We start from the raw sequence: 17,126 nt of genomic DNA on the forward strand, positions 1-17,126 counted from the left end.
TCACTGGATTATCGGACAATCAAGTCAAAAGAATTATTTCAATCAAGAAGACTCTACTGGGTGATGAAGTCAAAAGATCCAATCACTCTAAACGACTGAGCTACATCTCACTCAAGGTCAATGCTATAGCAGTAGAAGATTTTAAATAACATATCTATCATGCAAAGGGACATTTAAAATATAAAATTCCACGACACAAAAATATTATAATATACACAACTTGCTTATGTACAAGAAAAATATGAAACCACCCCGGATACCCTGGAAGAAGTATTTAGATTTTTCACAAAAATTACGGAAGGTCCTTAGATCATCGCCTGTTTAATTTTTCCAAAAATAGACTCAGCATATTGAATAACTAGATCGGATTACTAGGATTACGAGGTGCCATGGAACCCACCATTTTCACAGACACTGAAATGAGTTGAAAAACGCTATTTATCTTCAAATTTTTGTATAGATTCAGAGGGTACAGGAAATAATTTTCCCTGCTTCTCAGCTGTTGCACTTAAAGCAGATATAGTTGTAGAGGTGGTTGTTTGTTGCTATCCCTGATTTTCAAAGATAAATAAAAGGCACATTTTGATTGGTTAAGACTCGGAATGTTCACCTCCATATTGAATTTTCAACCAATCACCAAACTTTACATTTCTTGACAGGATTCATTGGCGAACCTTTGGGACAGTCGAAGACCTCTGCAAAATCGTCATTATTTGATAAACTACCAATTACTCTGGAAGAGAAATGAAATGAAATGGAGTTTTACGTCGGATTTTTCTACTCCTGAATGCACGAGTGAACACATATAATACCATGACGTATGCAATAAGGGACACTGTCGCAACGACCACCCGTTAAGTATACCAACACGAGGACCTAAATCTCTTACAACCAGACGTGTCCTGTCTCCGACGCTTTCGTTGTAGCTGTGCACAAACAACGTAGTACTTGAAGATAGAGGTAATCGGGACGTCAGTGTGTAGTCCGATTCGATCGACAAGACGGTGTTTCTATGATTGACATACTACATCTATTCTTACCTGAATGCCCCAGGGCTGTGAGAATCTGTTAATAATGTATTTCTATCTGCTTCCGGTGACGACACTGAACACCAAATCTGTTCAATAAAAAAGGAAAAATTATAGAACACTATAAACGAACGTTTCAGTGATTGAGCTTAATGTTCGAGACTATCAATATGATAACTGAATTACTTCCCCTGCAGTTGCTAAGTAATTTTACCGCCGTTAAATCTGTGGATGGACCAAGATCAGAAGACGTTCCTATTTCTGTGCACATCCGGGGGTGATTCTAAACATAAATAAGAGCAGTTCATTTTGTTTTAGATAATTTAGAATAAATGTTAAAAGCCTCCAAACCAGACTTAGGTACAAGTAGAAATTTGTTGTTTACCTGAGCAAAATTGACAAAGAAAAGTTGATTAGCCGTTAAATTTAAACCAGGCAGTCGACCATACCTCATCTCTTCATGTTCTTTCCAACTTTTATAGGCCTACAATACCAAATGAGAAGAATATATTAGAACTCTAGATGTAGAGGGCTTTATTCAAATGTAGTGTCCTGGGTCGGCCCTGATACTGTATCAATTTTCACTTGACTAACTAAAAGGGAGATAACTTACTTTATAAGCAGCGACAACTCCGCCATTATCAGCTATATTTTCTCCTACTGTTTGATTTCCACGTACCTAAAAGGTGTAGAAAAGTTACAGAATCATCTGGCAATACAGAGCCTGTTCAAGATGAAAATAGTCGAGTTACCCGCTATCAACAGTACATGCATCCTGACCCAGAGCCCACTATAACAACAACTCCACCAGTCCACCGACTCATCTATTTTCGAAATCTTAGCAGCAAGTTGGTAATTTTGGTGAACAACGCAGCTCACTTCCTTCCCCCTTCTCCAGTGCTAGTATTAGGCTAGAGTTTTACGTCCTACAACTAGAAACTGCAACTTACATGTTCTCCATTGATGGAATAATTAGAATATTGGTTATCAATACATTTAGCTAACTCTGTAAACTTCCTCAATGATCCTCGACTCCACCAGTATCTCAAGTTACCTTGACTATCGAACTGTCGACCTGAAAAGTTAACCCGCCACATTCATTACTACAACAACAAAGCCCTTTTCTGTGAAATCCAGCATCTCTAGTCTTCTTTTGGCAGATCCCGATTTAAATACCGATTCGGATGCTTCGTTTCTTGTTCAGATAGCAGATCACAAATGTAGCTGATCCGGATGCCAGAGAAACGAGAGCTAGAAAGAAGACATTAGGCGCGTTCAGGGCAAAGCAGAAGGATTACAACTTATTTAGGCAAGTAAGAACAAATGTATATGTAGGAGGGTAGGTGGTATTAGCAATTAGAGGGTAATGTATTCCAATGTAAAGTGTAACATACCTTCATCATCGAAACCGTGTGTTATTTCATGACCAATGACCATTCCAATACCGCCAAATACCAGAGACCTGGAATAACAACACGATGTGGAACCAAATTTCATATATGTGCACAATTCTGTGTTTTAAGTGAGAAACATACTCCCTTTGATTATTCACCTTCCGCTCCCTAAAACTACTTCCGGTGTTTTCGGGAAAATCAATCACAGATAAATGGCATATGAAAAAATGACATCTCATAACAAAACAGAGACAGTAGCTGACTTGATGAATGTAGAACAAGTCCGTTGTCACACGTGAGTGTTCAAAGGTGTAAGTGATATATCTGGAGCGACAATGGTGTATGGTGTACAGGTCGTAGACAGGCTTGATTGTTCGGAGGGGCATGTAATATATTTGAAGGGGCAATGGTGTATGGTTCCTTGCGCCATGTAGCTACGGTCCTGCTGCAGAAAGTTTCAGTTTGAGAAATAAAGACTAATGATCTGTGAATGGGGTCGTTAAAGTGTTAATGTAATTTATCTACTTACATTGGATAATGTTTACTGTAAAATGGCGGTTGTAAGATTCCTGCAGGGAAAGCTGTAACGATAAAAGCAGAAATAGGATGACACCTGGGCCTCAAAAAGAGCAGAGCGTAAAATAGTGTAGTGCTGCTGGATGATCGTGATGACATTTCTTCATTGAACAAAGTTCATATCTCAAGGGAAGTAACTTGTATAAACTTGAGTCGTTAACAGTTATTTTATCGCAGTTAAGAACGACAGTAGTTCCATCATCTAACAATAATTAAGGACATGAAGACCTCATTGTGCGAACAAGACCTTATACTTACTAATGGAGTTTTCTGAAGGTTCATAATAAGCATTGACTACAGCAGGTGTTGTTGCCCATCTGGAAAGAAAACCAAAATTTTGTAGTCTTGTGGCCATGAATAAGTCACCGTTTTTTACTATCTTACCAAGTGTTTGTCTGATAATGCAGCATTGTATATAGTTTGAATTCAGTTACATGTCCACCTTACCTGGTTTTATTTACTGATTCTCGGAGCAGAAGTAAGGATTTCTTGGACACAAATCTCAATGAGGCCAGAATATTCTCAAAATAATAATCTGCGTTAAAGTTAACCTACAATTAAATATAAAAGTATACAGTGTCCTTGTATCTTATGTTTCAGATATATCACCCATCGTATGGCATACAATATGCTGATATCTCTGAAGTCTTTTCTTGAAATGAGGTAATATTGAACCAAGCTGAAACATCCCTTCCTTTGCTTCGTCTTTATGGATGACATCATTTCGATTTAAAAGTACAGACTTCAGATGCTTTGGAATTACTGCACAGGTTTAATGATTCCTTGACTCCATTTTAGAATGCACAATGACAGTCCTATTGTAATTCAAACCAACCACCAGCTAGTTAATCTTAAAGGGCCTGTTCATGTTGGAGAATCAAACCACCCCTTCCTTGATATAAAATTTCTAATTACCTTTTGGTATTCATTGTTGAGTTTAAAGTTGTTGAGAATCCAATCAGGGTAGGCGATCTTCTTTAATATATTCTGAGCCTGGAAAATATCACAATACAGTCATTATAAGGTCCAAGTGATGTGGTTATGGTATTATTCCCTGTAGTTATACTAACACCTACATTGGAAATGTTAATTACTATCTGAACTAGAATAGATGGCGGATACTTCTGGTGGTTCAGATTAATTGGCATCGGAAAATATTGTGGGAAACACCAGAGATTGAGCTCCAGTAGCGTCCTGTCTGTTCATAACATGTATTTGATTGTAAACCAACCGGTTGTTTGAATACATCCTGATAATTGACTCAGCAAATGAACTATACATGAACCTTAACCTTGGCTGCTTACTACCAATCCAACACAAAGATGGTGTTCTTGAGAGAACTCTTTACCTTCTTGAGAGCATAGTCTTTTGTGTCGTTATCCATCCATTTGGCGTCTTGCAACATTTCCATAAAGGCCTTTTCGACATATCTGATCATCACGACTGCCTGAATAATAGAATGAAATGATTTATGTCTTTTACTTTGCAGTATGCAGTGAGGAAAGTTTACCAAACTTGCATCATGAACAGTGGCTGAGCAGCTATCTAGGACCTCCACCTTCTCACTTTGTTCCTTGCCCTCGCCCTACAAATGTTCTTATGGACTAATGCTAGATAGATTTGGAGAAACCAATATTAATTTTGCTATCGGAGTCGTAGGGCCCCTGACCCCATTGGACTCTTGAACCGCGTCGGGTGATCCGCTACCTTAATCTGCACATGATTCTTTTACAAAATATCCTATAGCAAAAGATAACTTCAGTTCAGAATAATGTAGAAAGTCGACAAACCTTTTCCTTTGAGGACTCGTCGAAGTAGCGATCGACAAACATTCTTCCAACAGCGTGACCCAAGGTATCTTTGACATATTCTGCACACATCTTCCATCTTGGCTCCTCTCTCTTAATACCGTATACAACCTATTAAAATAAATACATGAATTGGATTTCGGGCAAGAAAGGATTTGATTCTGAATATACTGACTTGAGAAAGTGTTGAAGCTTTGAGCAACAATGAACGATCTTTGGAGGAAGGGTTGGTGAGAGTTTCAGTTGGATTGGGCCACCTTTTTGACATTCCTCGACATTACTTACTGCCAATTGAATACTATATAGCTTGTGAAACTGTCTAGGATTTTGAGACAGCTATGCTGAAAACTCTGCTGAATTTGTCCATGTTAATCTAGCATTTATAATCATAATCTATTGTCAAGGGCTGAGACTTACTCGTTTGTAATTTCTAGCTACAGCTCTGTATCCTTCAGGTAAATCATTGAGTCTGTCTTTTAACAACCTCCAGATTAGATAGTTAGCCACAGTCCTGCAACAAAATCGAAACGTTTATTGGGGATTTCATTCATCCATTAATCTACGGGGGCGGTCATCTCACGGCGCTTGTTGAAAAGTATTACAGAAAGCTGCACTGTGCCATATTATACATAAACGTTTACTAGCCTACTATATATATTATGGAGGTAAATGAAGCGACGACCAAACAGTTAAATCCATAATGAACTTTACCTGCTATGTGTATTACGGACTATTTTAACCATTTCTTTAAGGTAAGTAGGTGAATAAACCACTATTTCTGTCCATTCTGGAATGGGTATGTCTACTGCCCGAAATACACCGTTTATAAACCGATTCCAGTCAAACTACAAAATAATGAATTATTGTTATTTACTTGATTTGATGATCGAGAAGAAAAGTATCAAATACAGGGAATATAAATGGCTCAGCAAGGGAGTATTGATACCAGTAGTCCGTAGCGAGCCCTAAATAGGGAGGGGGTGCTTGTCTTATATCCGTATAGCCAATAAGAAGTACATACCAAAGGAATTTGTCGCCTTAACTCAGTGACGCTCATTCTGTTATACATCTTGTTCCTGTCTCGTCGACTTGCCATGTCTGTTGTTATCTGGAAAAATCAAAGAATTGTCTAAAAAAAAAAAAACAACCAGAAAGCAAGATTAACATATCAGACTGATTGATTTTCTTTATATTTGCAACAAGTTTACAAAAAGTAATGGTAGGACCTTTAATTTGTGCATCCTTATTGGTTAAAATTCAACTGAACACGATTTAAACAAGAATTTTTTCAGATCGCCGATGTTGGTTGTGATGCCTCCCACATTATCCGAAATACATCTTGATCTCCACTTTGTCAGATCGACTTCAGCACCGCAGAATTCCTACTTACATTGGCCAATTTGATTTCTAGGTCGATCATCTCTCTTGTTTGGCTAGCAGCCTGTCGTGATTCGGCACCAAACATTCTAGCCAGATCTCGAGCCAGTTGTTCATAAACTGATAAATATTTATCCTCTCTATCACGAAGATAGTAATCTTTAGACGGTAAACCAAGGCTTCCTTCATCTAGCTGTAATTAAAATGTAAATGGATCGATTTGTAATAAGGAAAAATAAATATTTGTATTATTTTTTTTATGTCAATTTACTTTAGATTATCTGTACCGCTTTTCAAAATGACAATTTGATATATCTATTATATGCCTTTCAAGTATATGATTCAGAATGACAATTCCCTTCATACTTTTTAAAATGACGTTGTATTGCTTCCCGTATCACTTCATTAAAATGGAATTTTACAATTGCTTTCTGTAGCAGTTTATGACACCATAGTATGATAATCCTAAAGGTATTGCTTTGCAACACTTTTCAAGATGATCGTATCAATTTCAAAAGCGAACTCACTGGGAAGGAAGGCGAAGGGAATAGCAAGAATATTCTAAAGTTTCATCTACCTACCACTATGACATATCGAGAAGAGTTCTTATCATCGGGTCTGACATCAACACTGAGAAGGTAACCAGAGTTCAGTTCATGCAGCAGTATTAACATTCCTTCCAGGTCAAATCCACGTCCATCCCACTGAGGCGTTATCACTGGCCAACTTCCAAGATCGTGAAATAATGGTCCCAAAGGATCGAGACCTCTCTGGTCGATCAACACTGAAAGGACAAAGCTATGAGTTTAAGGTCTTCTCGAGTTGAACTCTGGAGGCAGATTGTGGCGTTATCAGAACCACCAAAAGCTGTCCTAATTGTAAAATAATGTTCCACGGGATCTTAACATCGGCACTGTACAGATCTAAAGCTAGAAGAAGACACTGAGCTCAAACGCTTTCCAAATTGTTCCCTTACCTAGCTGAAGCCGCTATCTTCAAGTCTAGATTAGCTATAATACTTTGGACAACAGTGACCTTGCGATTGATTGCTTTGATTCTAATTGCTGTTAGCAGTCCTCCATATACCAATGATCTTACCTTCGTTCACACATGATTTGTATAACCACTTTGCTTTCTTCGTGGCGTTACTTTCCGTTCTGGATACTGGAGCTTCTAGGAGAGCTGAAATGGAATATGATAAATCCATTGTAGTAACTTTAGAGTCTTGATGAATGGCCATGCAAACCATTTCTTTCTTCTTTTAACTTCCAAAGATCAGTCCATTCATACATGAAACATTTACATGCATACAGTCACCCTATCTGCTTTGACAAATGATCGAGCTGATTGCCATGGCACTTTTCAGAATACAGATCCGACCGTTTCCAGTCCATCTGTAATATTTTAATAAAAATGAAAAGAAGATGACCCCCTTCACTTTTGGGTTAAGCTTTACTCAATACTTGGTGTCCAACGGCTTCCTCTTACCTTTTAACATCAAATCCACCTGATCTCGAGTTTCGTCAAACCGCTGGTACCGGGACTTGTCTTCAGGTATAATATGGTTTCTCATCCAGTTTCCACAGGCGTATTGGTAGAAATTATCACATGGGTTCACTGCTGAATCCAGAGAGTTCAATAATGCTGCAGCTGAAATGGAAAGAAGATGATTTAATTTGGGTCTTCCAGAAGGCAGGTCGGAAATGGCGTCTTTGCTTTATGATTGTAGCGTTGGGAATCATCATCTGGCAGACTCACGAAATCAATGGTTGTGGAATGTCAGAATTTAGATGAATAAGTTGGAAGAAAGGACGTTGGCAGTTTATTTCAATAATATGGACTAATAAGACAAGAAAAATGATATATTTACAGTCTTTGACACATTCTCTTGACATACATGTTCTCTCTTCAGATCCACCTGCAAGATAAACCAAATTCAATTTTATGTCCTAATTTGACAACCGTAGAACTGTATGGATTGTTTTTACTGGTCTGAAAGGGGCAACACAATTGACAGCGCCATCTTCTCTATGTAAAACTATAACCAATTTCGTCTTATACCTTGACTGAAAAAGCAACTTGCCATGTATCACGGAATACATAGATATGCGCCAGCGCATACAGCCAATCTCATTATTTAAACATTGTGACTTATTGTTCGCAGACTTTCTGTCGAGGAATCTGATTGGATGTATTCGCTAACGCACAATCCAACCAAATAGCTTCATTTACAATCTTCTACAATCATTTGAAAAATTGAGGAAATTCTGAACTATTGACAGTATTGCTACAGGTGTGGTGACCTATATATTAAAAACACATGCTTTACAGATGCGTGGCATTATCATGTCTGACCGGATGGCGAGTGAAATATTATGTTTTTACTCTACTGACCACTGTGGGTTCTGTGGAAATGGCTTACACCCCAAATGTACCCCCGCGCTATTTTTAATGAATTCGAAAATATTATTTTTATAAGTTTATGCCCAAAACTATGTGTCAGCATGCACCAAATCGATTCAGTTTTCCTAGGGAGAACCGTCCAAGAGTCCAAGAGAGTCTTACGGTTATAACGCCTCCATAGAATTGCCGCATTTTGAAATCAGCCACAAAACTCTACCCCCCATCGAATCAGTTTGCCCCTACATTTGGAGGCTGGTGCCATCACCTGCTGTGAGTCACATTAGCCCATCCGCTTTATGAATCATAGAAATATCATTGTGAAGCTAATATTCGACTTCACATGAAAGAAGCAAATAAAATTTTTAAACAGTAATTTCGAGAACATGGTTCTTTAAGTTATTTGATAACATGTACTATGATCTAGATGGCCGTGTGACCTATAGAACTGGGGTTAACCTTTGTCGACTTTTTAAAATCTGTAGATTTCAAGGTTAATAAATGGATATTATATGCTGATGATTAAGGTTGTAATTTGATACCATGTGACATTACACTTGGTTTGATGTTCCGGAATGCGGTGGGAAAAACTATACTTGTTTTAAAACATTCTATTCAAATTACCACATCACTTACTGAAAATTCCGAATTACACACATACAAAAATTAAACTTGTTTGCAGTTTTTTTGCTCCCGCCTCCAGCAACCTCCATCACCCCCCCCCCCCCTCCTGTGCCCCTTTGTAGCTACGGGCCTCAGTTACATTGTCGCCGGTAAGCAGCTAGGTCCTCAAGATCAAGTTCTGCAAGTGTTCACCCCATTCACAAGATACACTGTTACGTACCTCCAAAATAGCTATCCTGAGTAAGTTCCAGAGCTAAGACTATAATCAGAGCCAGTGATAAGAGAGCAAATACAATCGTTAAAAATACAAAGATCTTCTCCCTGTCTGTACAGCCTTTACCAGGAGCACTGGAATAAAACAGATATTTGGAAAATGAAAATTTACATCTTGACGACAGGACGACGACGACGATAAGGATGAGGATGATGAGGAAGAGGATGAGGATGAGGATGAGGATGATGAGGATGATGAGGATGATGAGGAGGATGAGGATGAGGATGAGGATGAGGATGATGAGGATGAGGATGATGACGACGATGAGGATGATGAGGATGATGATGATGAGGATGACGAGGATGAAGAGGATGAAGATGAGGATTAGGATGAGGATTAGGATGATGATGACGAGCACGAGGATGAGGACGAGGATGAGGATGAGGATGAGGATGATGACGAGGACAAGGATGTTGATGATGACGAGGACGAGGATGTGGATGATGACGAGGATGATGATGAGGATGATGAGGACGAGGATAATGAGGACGAGGATGATGACGAGGATGATGACGAGGCCGAGGATGGGGATGATGACGAGGACGAGGATGATGACGAAGACGAGGATGATGACGAAGACGAGGATGATGACGAGGACGAGGATGATGACGAGGACGAGAATGAGGACGAGGACTAGGACGAGGATGTGGATGATGAGGATGATGACAAGGACGAGGACGAGGACTAGGACTAGGACGAGAACGAGGACGAGGGCGAGGATGGGGACGAGGACGAGGACGAGGATGTGGATGATGAAGATGATAAGGATGATGACGAGGACGAGGACGAGGACGAGGATGAGGATGATGACGAGGACGAGGATGGGGATGAGAATGGATGAGGATGATTATCATGATGATTGACAAATTGACAGGTAGACAAAACTGATACAACAACAATGGCCTGTAAAAATAGGGCTGACAAAACTTGTGTTAAATCTTTTATTTGAGCAAAGCGTTTGATCGGTTGAATATGTTAAAGGGGCAGAACTTTATGTTGCATAGCAATTTCATCAGATCATCAGCAGAAAAAAAAACACATTGGAACAGACCATTTGATTGGCCGGCATTTGAATATCCTAGTACACGTATTGCAAAACAATTTCATCAGATCCCTAATGGACAAAGGGATACCACCACAAAAAAACAAAACGTCTAGATCATTTTAATAAGGTTGTGCCCACGCCGCCTTTTCTACCTTAACGTAAAAGTAATGAGTGGATTTGATCTTTGAATCTTTGAATTGCGCCTTTGCGTACTCGAGTACTATGATTTCTGCATCCTTCCATAATGAGTTATTGACTGAATTATACAATCTTAGACAAACAGTACAGAAATGAAGCTAATAATAGTAATTGTACATGTATGGAATCAACAGGGGGCATAACTCTTTTCAGAAAAATTCAAATCTCTTAATCCCAAATTTCAAATCCTCTGCCACGAATAGTAAATACTTTGAAAATCTTGCTTATTAGCATATAGAATGTTTCCTTAAATATCATATCCACATATAACTTGGGTTATTGGTTGAAGGGATATTATCTTTTAATTATTCTGATATATTTATCTGGCAGTTCTCAGTTTTCTTCAACACGTTCTAAATTATTACATATTTTTGCCATGTTTCACCTTAGCAGTACACCTCGTAATTGAGACCGAAATAGATGTCACGTGGTTTTCAAATAAGCCAATCTACACGCTTGCACGTAACCATTTTTACATTTTGTTTTGTTTATATAAACACACGCAATAAACTTATCAGGATAGGATAACGTTCAAGCTCTCTGGAATTGAAAGAGTTAACCACTATTCCATCTATATATTTGATAAGGGGGCGAACAATGTCTGGTTCCTGTACAATCAAATGAAAATTAATTGCAGTTCGCTAACGGATCTAACGTGAATTTACCAGACCATCATTATCATGCATCTATGAAACCAAAAATATTGCAGAAGAACTTGATGTCAGATTAAAATCTGAAATGTGATACAGGAATCTATAATTGGTCTAAAATGATTCGACGACTGTATCCCTTTAAGGTACGTTATCCCCTAACATGATTCACACTGAGTTTTTAAATAGTACAAACACTTTTAAATATTTGAAATTGCGCAGTGAAAAAAAAAACATTGATACGTGAACACATGAGAATATTAAACAAGAAAGTCTGAGTGAAATAATTGAAATATAGTTAAATCCCGGATAGGACAGCTCTAATCCAAAAATAATTTTGTTGACAATCTTTTAATGGGAGGGGCAAGTTTTATTTTTGATACTAAATCCCCTTACTTATACTGAGGGTAACATTATGATTTCCAGTAAGAGAAGGTAAAAAAAATTATTCGGCATGTTACAAACAAAATATGGAATAAGGGAAAAAACAGTTTAAGATGATGTTAAAAATTTCATGAAATTGTAAACACGCGTTTTCTCTTTGAAAATAATGATTAATGTATTGATGGCATAATCACCTAGACAATGCCTTCAGATGGGGTATATGATAAAAAAAGGTACTTAGCAAAACTTAAAGCATGCTTACCTGCCACCGGGCTGCACCACATACGTCTCTCTTACCATGCTGCTAATCCGTTAATCCTCTATGATATAATCCGTGTCGATATCTCACACTTTCTCACTAACCGGGCAGTATCACACTACAATAGAACATTTAACCTTTTATTATAGTAATTACCTTCACATGTTACTATCACGAGCACTGCTATACATAGACATTGGATAGATGCCCCCTTTAACATTATATAGGTCAAGTTCGCAAGCGTTTGGTCGGATGGCTTTACGTATCTAGACTCTAGGTCGGATAGTAGTATACAATTACCTTCATATGTTACTATCACGAGCACTGCACATAGACATTGGATAGATGCCCCATTAAACATTATGTAGGTCAAGTACGCAACCGTCGGATGGTAGAACATATTGGATAGATGTCCGTGGGAAAAATACACAGGTCAAATTTGCAACCGTTTAGTCTGTACGAAAGCATCAACGACGTTGAAACATTGGATAGATGCCCCTTTCAACAAAATATAGGTCAAAATCGCAACCGATTGGTCTGTACGCATGCATCAACGACGTAGAGTATATTATTGTCGCAACCGTTTGGTCGGATAAAAGTATGCATAGATATTCGGCGGTGAAAAATGGCTGTCCACATGCATTCACGGCGTTGCGCGTAGATTGCTTTACATAAACATACTGTTCAAGTGTTATCTTGCAACCTTCTGATCACAAGGATAAGTGTTATGTCTGTTGTGTACAGTCAAACGCCATTGGAAGTAAGTAGTGTTCAGTTGTAAAAGCCATGTGATGCAAGTTGTGCTCAGTTGTAAAAGCCACTGTGTTCAGTGCTAAAAGCCATTGATGCAAGGTGTGCTTAGTTGTTAAAGACATGTGATGCAAATTGTGCTCAGTTGTAGAGCTATTTTAAAAGGCATGTGGTGGAAGTTGTTCTCAGTTGTAAAAGCCATGTGATGCAAGTTGTGCTCAGTTGTAAAAGCCATGTGATGCAAGTTGTGCTCAGTTGTAAAATCCATTGTCGAAAACGTACATCATCTTTATGAGCTTGTTCGACTGTTACCCAATAACCTATTCATACAGACGTGTAAAACACGTGTAATAATAATAGTGTACATACTCCTGGAGATATCAAAGCAATCTTGGTATTCTCTGCTCCCTTGAGACTCGGTGATATTTCTTGATCTTCGATTGTCCAGTAATGACAAGATAAGTGTAGATTTCGGTGAGAGAAATGGATGTGTTGAAAAGTCAACATTTTTCATATGGCCCATGAAAATGTGATCCTTTTGACACATGACAATTTTAAGGTCTCGATTTCAAGCCCTCTATTAAGAGACTTTCAAAATAACCTTTAACGAGATGACCATCAGGTAAGTTTGCAGCAGTCTCTGCCTGTTGGAATTTCCTGCGACCAAGTTTTATCTTGGAATTTATTGGATTCGGCCTGGGGGTTCTACATGTACCATGTCTTTGACGAATTCTTCGAGGTTTCAATTGGAATTTTGGTAGTACTCGAGACAATGGGGTGATGATGGAATCTAACTAAAGGGTGTTAGTTTGGCATATCTAATACGGCTATAGTTTAACATGGCATATTGAGACCATCTGGACTGAATACGGTTTATTTATTTTCCATGGCAATAATACAGTTTTTATATAGAAATTCTGTGTTAACTCTGTTTTATTTAGAAAATTATCCCTTTGTAGTTCTAGTGTACCCTGTTTTAAAACATAATGAAATAGGTCAAAACATTAAGTTATTCTAGTACGGCGTTTCATGGCAATGGTTTTAATTTGAATACTGTGTATAAAACCGGTTGACCTGAACCTTTCACTCAGTTTTTTATTCTAAAGTCAAATCGAATTTTGCTGACCCGTATCATTTAAAATGTTATTTGGGGTTTGCTGTGTCAAATAATGAAGGTCAAAAAGATATGTTATCCAAGTGCCGTTTCATGGCATTGGTTTTAATTTGAATATTTTGTATAAAACCAGTTGATCTAAACGTTTTACTCGGTTTCTATTCAAATTTACTGACCCGTATCGTTTATCAGAACTAAAATCCGACTTTCGTTGTGACAGAAGATGTCATCATTGGTTTTAACGGCGTGGTAAAGGACTTTGTAACAACCCTTTTAATTGCCTTCATGGACTGTGGGTTCAAGCCCGTAACCTGCAAAATTCGAACAAATTCTCAATTGAAGTTGAAATCAGTCTCTATCGGCTATTGCCCCCCATGCATATGCGGCCGCCCCTCTTGGCACATGGGGTTGGTTACGGACCTGAAGCTGTAGTTTTTTTAATCCTATGTCCGTGAGATTTATCTGTTGTAATATTGGAAAACTTGGTCATGGTTCTGACATTTAAGAGCTTAAATACGTTGTTTCCGCAATTCACGCCTAGAAATAGTTGACTGATGACAGAACAGAGAGAGATTTCCTCAGTAATATTTTATCACACGTGTTCGGGAAAGTCAAAATAACCTGGTCAAATCCCAGCTCACGTTCCCTGTTGGTGGGTGAACAATCCAACCCTTGGCGAATTCTGCTTCTCAATGATAGTAAGAGCCGACTTCGAAGGATCAAAAAGCAATGAACAATACAAAAATCGAAAAGTTTGTTTCAGGGATAGGCGGAGATCTTTTGGACCCCTCTTCCAACTCTTTAAAGGAGTGAAGTGTTCTAAAGCATAATATTAATAATTTATAATAAATAAATAATAATAATTCTATAGACCAAACAGCATTCTTTTCCCGAATTACCCAATTAAATGAAACGCGGGAAATATTCGAAGTACAGACGGACTAAAAATAGCGCGTAATATTTCAACCAAATGTGAAAGAGTAACAATGACGTAGTGCGTCATCTTGAAGTCATTATTATATCTATCATAGAGTTTATTATAAGTTTATCATACACGAATAAACCTCGGTGATATATTCTGTAGTTAAATTGGGGCGGGGCATTATGAACTACTTTGTTTTCATTTCCGGCCGACCAGCAACAGTTTCACGGCGGGAAGATGTACAAGTCACGTTTTGGCGCGAGATCTGAGAACACTTACAATTTGATCGTCTGCGGTTTCATGGCAGATGATTTTGAAAACGAAACCAACAGGACTATGAAGTAGCCCACGAGTGATTCAATCATTAAAGATAAGGAAATTAAATCACAATCACCAATTTGACCAAGCGTACCCTACAATAGGTGCGACGGAGGCATAGGTGTAACCATACCGTAGGTGTAACCATACCAGAGGCATTACCGTACCATAGGCGTAACCGTGCCATAAGCGTAAGTGCCCAATTGGCGTAACCGTACCATAGGTAAATTCGTACCATTAGTGTAACAATACCATAGGTGTAACCATACCAGAGGAGTAAACGTACCATAGGTGTGTAACCGTACCATAGGTGTGTAACCGTACCATAGGTTAATTTGTACCATAGGTGTAAGACTCAGTAATTATTTTTTTGGGGGGGGGGGGGGGGGGGACTTCAGATCCAATATTCGATAGACAGTAGAAAATGTGCAACTGGCGATAGTTTGACGTAAGAGCTCTCATGATCTCAGTATTTCAAGAGATTGGTCATCTTTCCCCATGAGCAGTCAGTCAAAAAATACAGAAATGCTCACGAATTCCGCCTGTCGCTATGCCAATCACAGCATGCACTCCACATTTTTTTCTACGACGATGCCAGATGTAATTTCAGATGAAAGCTATACTGAAGACAATGATCCTCTTAAAATATGTCGAGATGACCGCTGGCAAGTTACAGAAATATTCCAAGTTAAAGTTGAAAACCGAGAAGGAATTTCTAAAACCACGTTTCTTCCAGTTGTCAAAACATACCCTCGGAATCAAACCATGAATGACTAAATTTAAACAATATTTATGAAACCAAATCTTCAGACCAGATTGTGACAGGACTCCTTATAAAAACTTTGAGTCCTAGATCAAGACGGTTTTTGACATGTTTTTGCAGACGGGCCAATATTTTAATACAGTTGATTAAACGAAGAAATAAATTTGAATTTAATGTCCTTCTGTTTTGCTTCTGATCGGGCTTATAAAATCTTCGAGCCCCAGGTCAGTCGATTTTTGACATGCGATTGCACATGGTATATTCCTCTAATGATTCTATATTTAATATAAAGGTCGTCAGAAATGAAATAAGAGTTTTACGTCCTTTTCAGGCTTGTAGTTTTGTAGTCATCAAATCGGTCAATCACTTTAACCGATTTCAAAAAAATGAATCCCATAACCGCATTTCTCATGAACTTCATTGTAAATTGGTTAGGTTTCAGCGAAACAAAGCTGTCATTCAGCCGAAGAAACCATGAAACCGGCATAGAAATTGGTATGGTGTGTTACATCTCATTTTTGCCTTTTCATGTAGGTGTGGCATAGGTCCATAGCTAGAAGGGGGGGGGGGGGGGGGAGGGGCAGATATTTTGAAGGGGGCTCAACTATAGCGACTCAGCAAGTCATTTAAGTTATCTAAGTTTTCATTAATAGCTACGGGTCTGGGTGCGGCATTGAGAGAATATTTTAACACATGCCAAGTGACCAATTTTAAAAGATTGTTTGTGTTGTGCGTTACGTCGAAGAAACACGTAAAAATCCATCGCATGCATCTCTATGAATATAAAAAGTAAGAAGTGTCAAGTTTTCAATTTAAAAAAAATCTGAGATTATTTCATTATCAGGAATTTGAAAACCAATTCGTGAAAAAAACAAATTAAATTTATTTAAACTCACCGATTTTTTGTTTCCAAATTTATATTCCACTCCAAGAAATAATCAGAATTCAATTCCAGGACGAGATAATTCCAAACAATCAAACTATTGTATTCTACTGCAGCTAGTTCCCGCCGTTTCTAACCCAGCGCGTGATACTTGGAATGGTTGTTAAGGTATGTAGCTCGTGCCACCCCGACGACCTTATGGGATATTATAAGAAATGTCGTTTGGTATAATATAAAGGCGGGAAGCGCGAGGGAGGTGTTAGTCATGATATCTGGTGTGAATTTTGGCGCCGTATAAAAAGAAAGGGCACTGATTTAGAAATATCATTCGAACATGTGATTTTGTATTGTGTAACACT

At 38.3% G+C, this 17,126-nt stretch overlaps 1 protein-coding gene across 1 annotated transcript; it reads right to left on the reverse strand.

The window, feature by feature from the left end:
* Positions 1–421: 421 nt before the first annotated feature.
* On the reverse strand, positions 422–16,847 carry LOTGIDRAFT_188395 (hypothetical protein). The gene is made up of 23 exons (XM_009055288.1): positions 16,781–16,847; positions 12,021–12,135; positions 9,428–9,555; positions 8,054–8,101; positions 7,672–7,833; positions 7,282–7,365; positions 6,765–6,967; positions 6,197–6,376; positions 5,828–5,914; positions 5,518–5,651; positions 5,224–5,317; positions 4,789–4,917; positions 4,347–4,445; positions 3,914–3,991; positions 3,446–3,549; positions 3,257–3,315; positions 2,952–3,003; positions 2,423–2,490; positions 1,979–2,103; positions 1,642–1,707; positions 1,414–1,512; positions 1,041–1,117; positions 422–733 (listed from the first exon to the last, which is right to left on the reverse strand). The coding sequence occupies exons 2-23, from the start codon at positions 12,056–12,058 to the stop codon at positions 634–636; spliced, it is 2,214 nt and encodes a 737-aa protein (XP_009053536.1). The 5' UTR covers positions 12,059–12,135; positions 16,781–16,847; the 3' UTR covers positions 422–633.
* Between the last annotated feature and the right edge of the window lie 279 nt (positions 16,848–17,126).

This window comes from Lottia gigantea, assembly GCF_000327385.1.
Source record: "Lottia gigantea unplaced genomic scaffold LOTGIsca_24, whole genome shotgun sequence".
Taxonomy (NCBI): Eukaryota; Metazoa; Mollusca; class Gastropoda; family Lottiidae; genus Lottia; species Lottia gigantea.

Excerpts from the sequence above, each read along its gene's own strand:
- LOTGIDRAFT_188395 (XM_009055288.1), bottom strand. The coding sequence starts at position 12,058 with ATGGTAAGAGAGACGTATGTGGTGCAGCCCGGTGGCAG. Across the intron at positions 3,004-3,256 it reads ACCTTCAGAAAACTCCATTA|CTTTCCCTGCAGGAATCTTA; the intron begins GTAAGTATAAGG and ends TTATCGTTACAG. Across the intron at positions 1,513-1,641 it reads GAGTTGTCGCTGCTTATAAA|GCCTATAAAAGTTGGAAAGA; the intron begins GTAAGTTATCTC and ends TTGGTATTGTAG.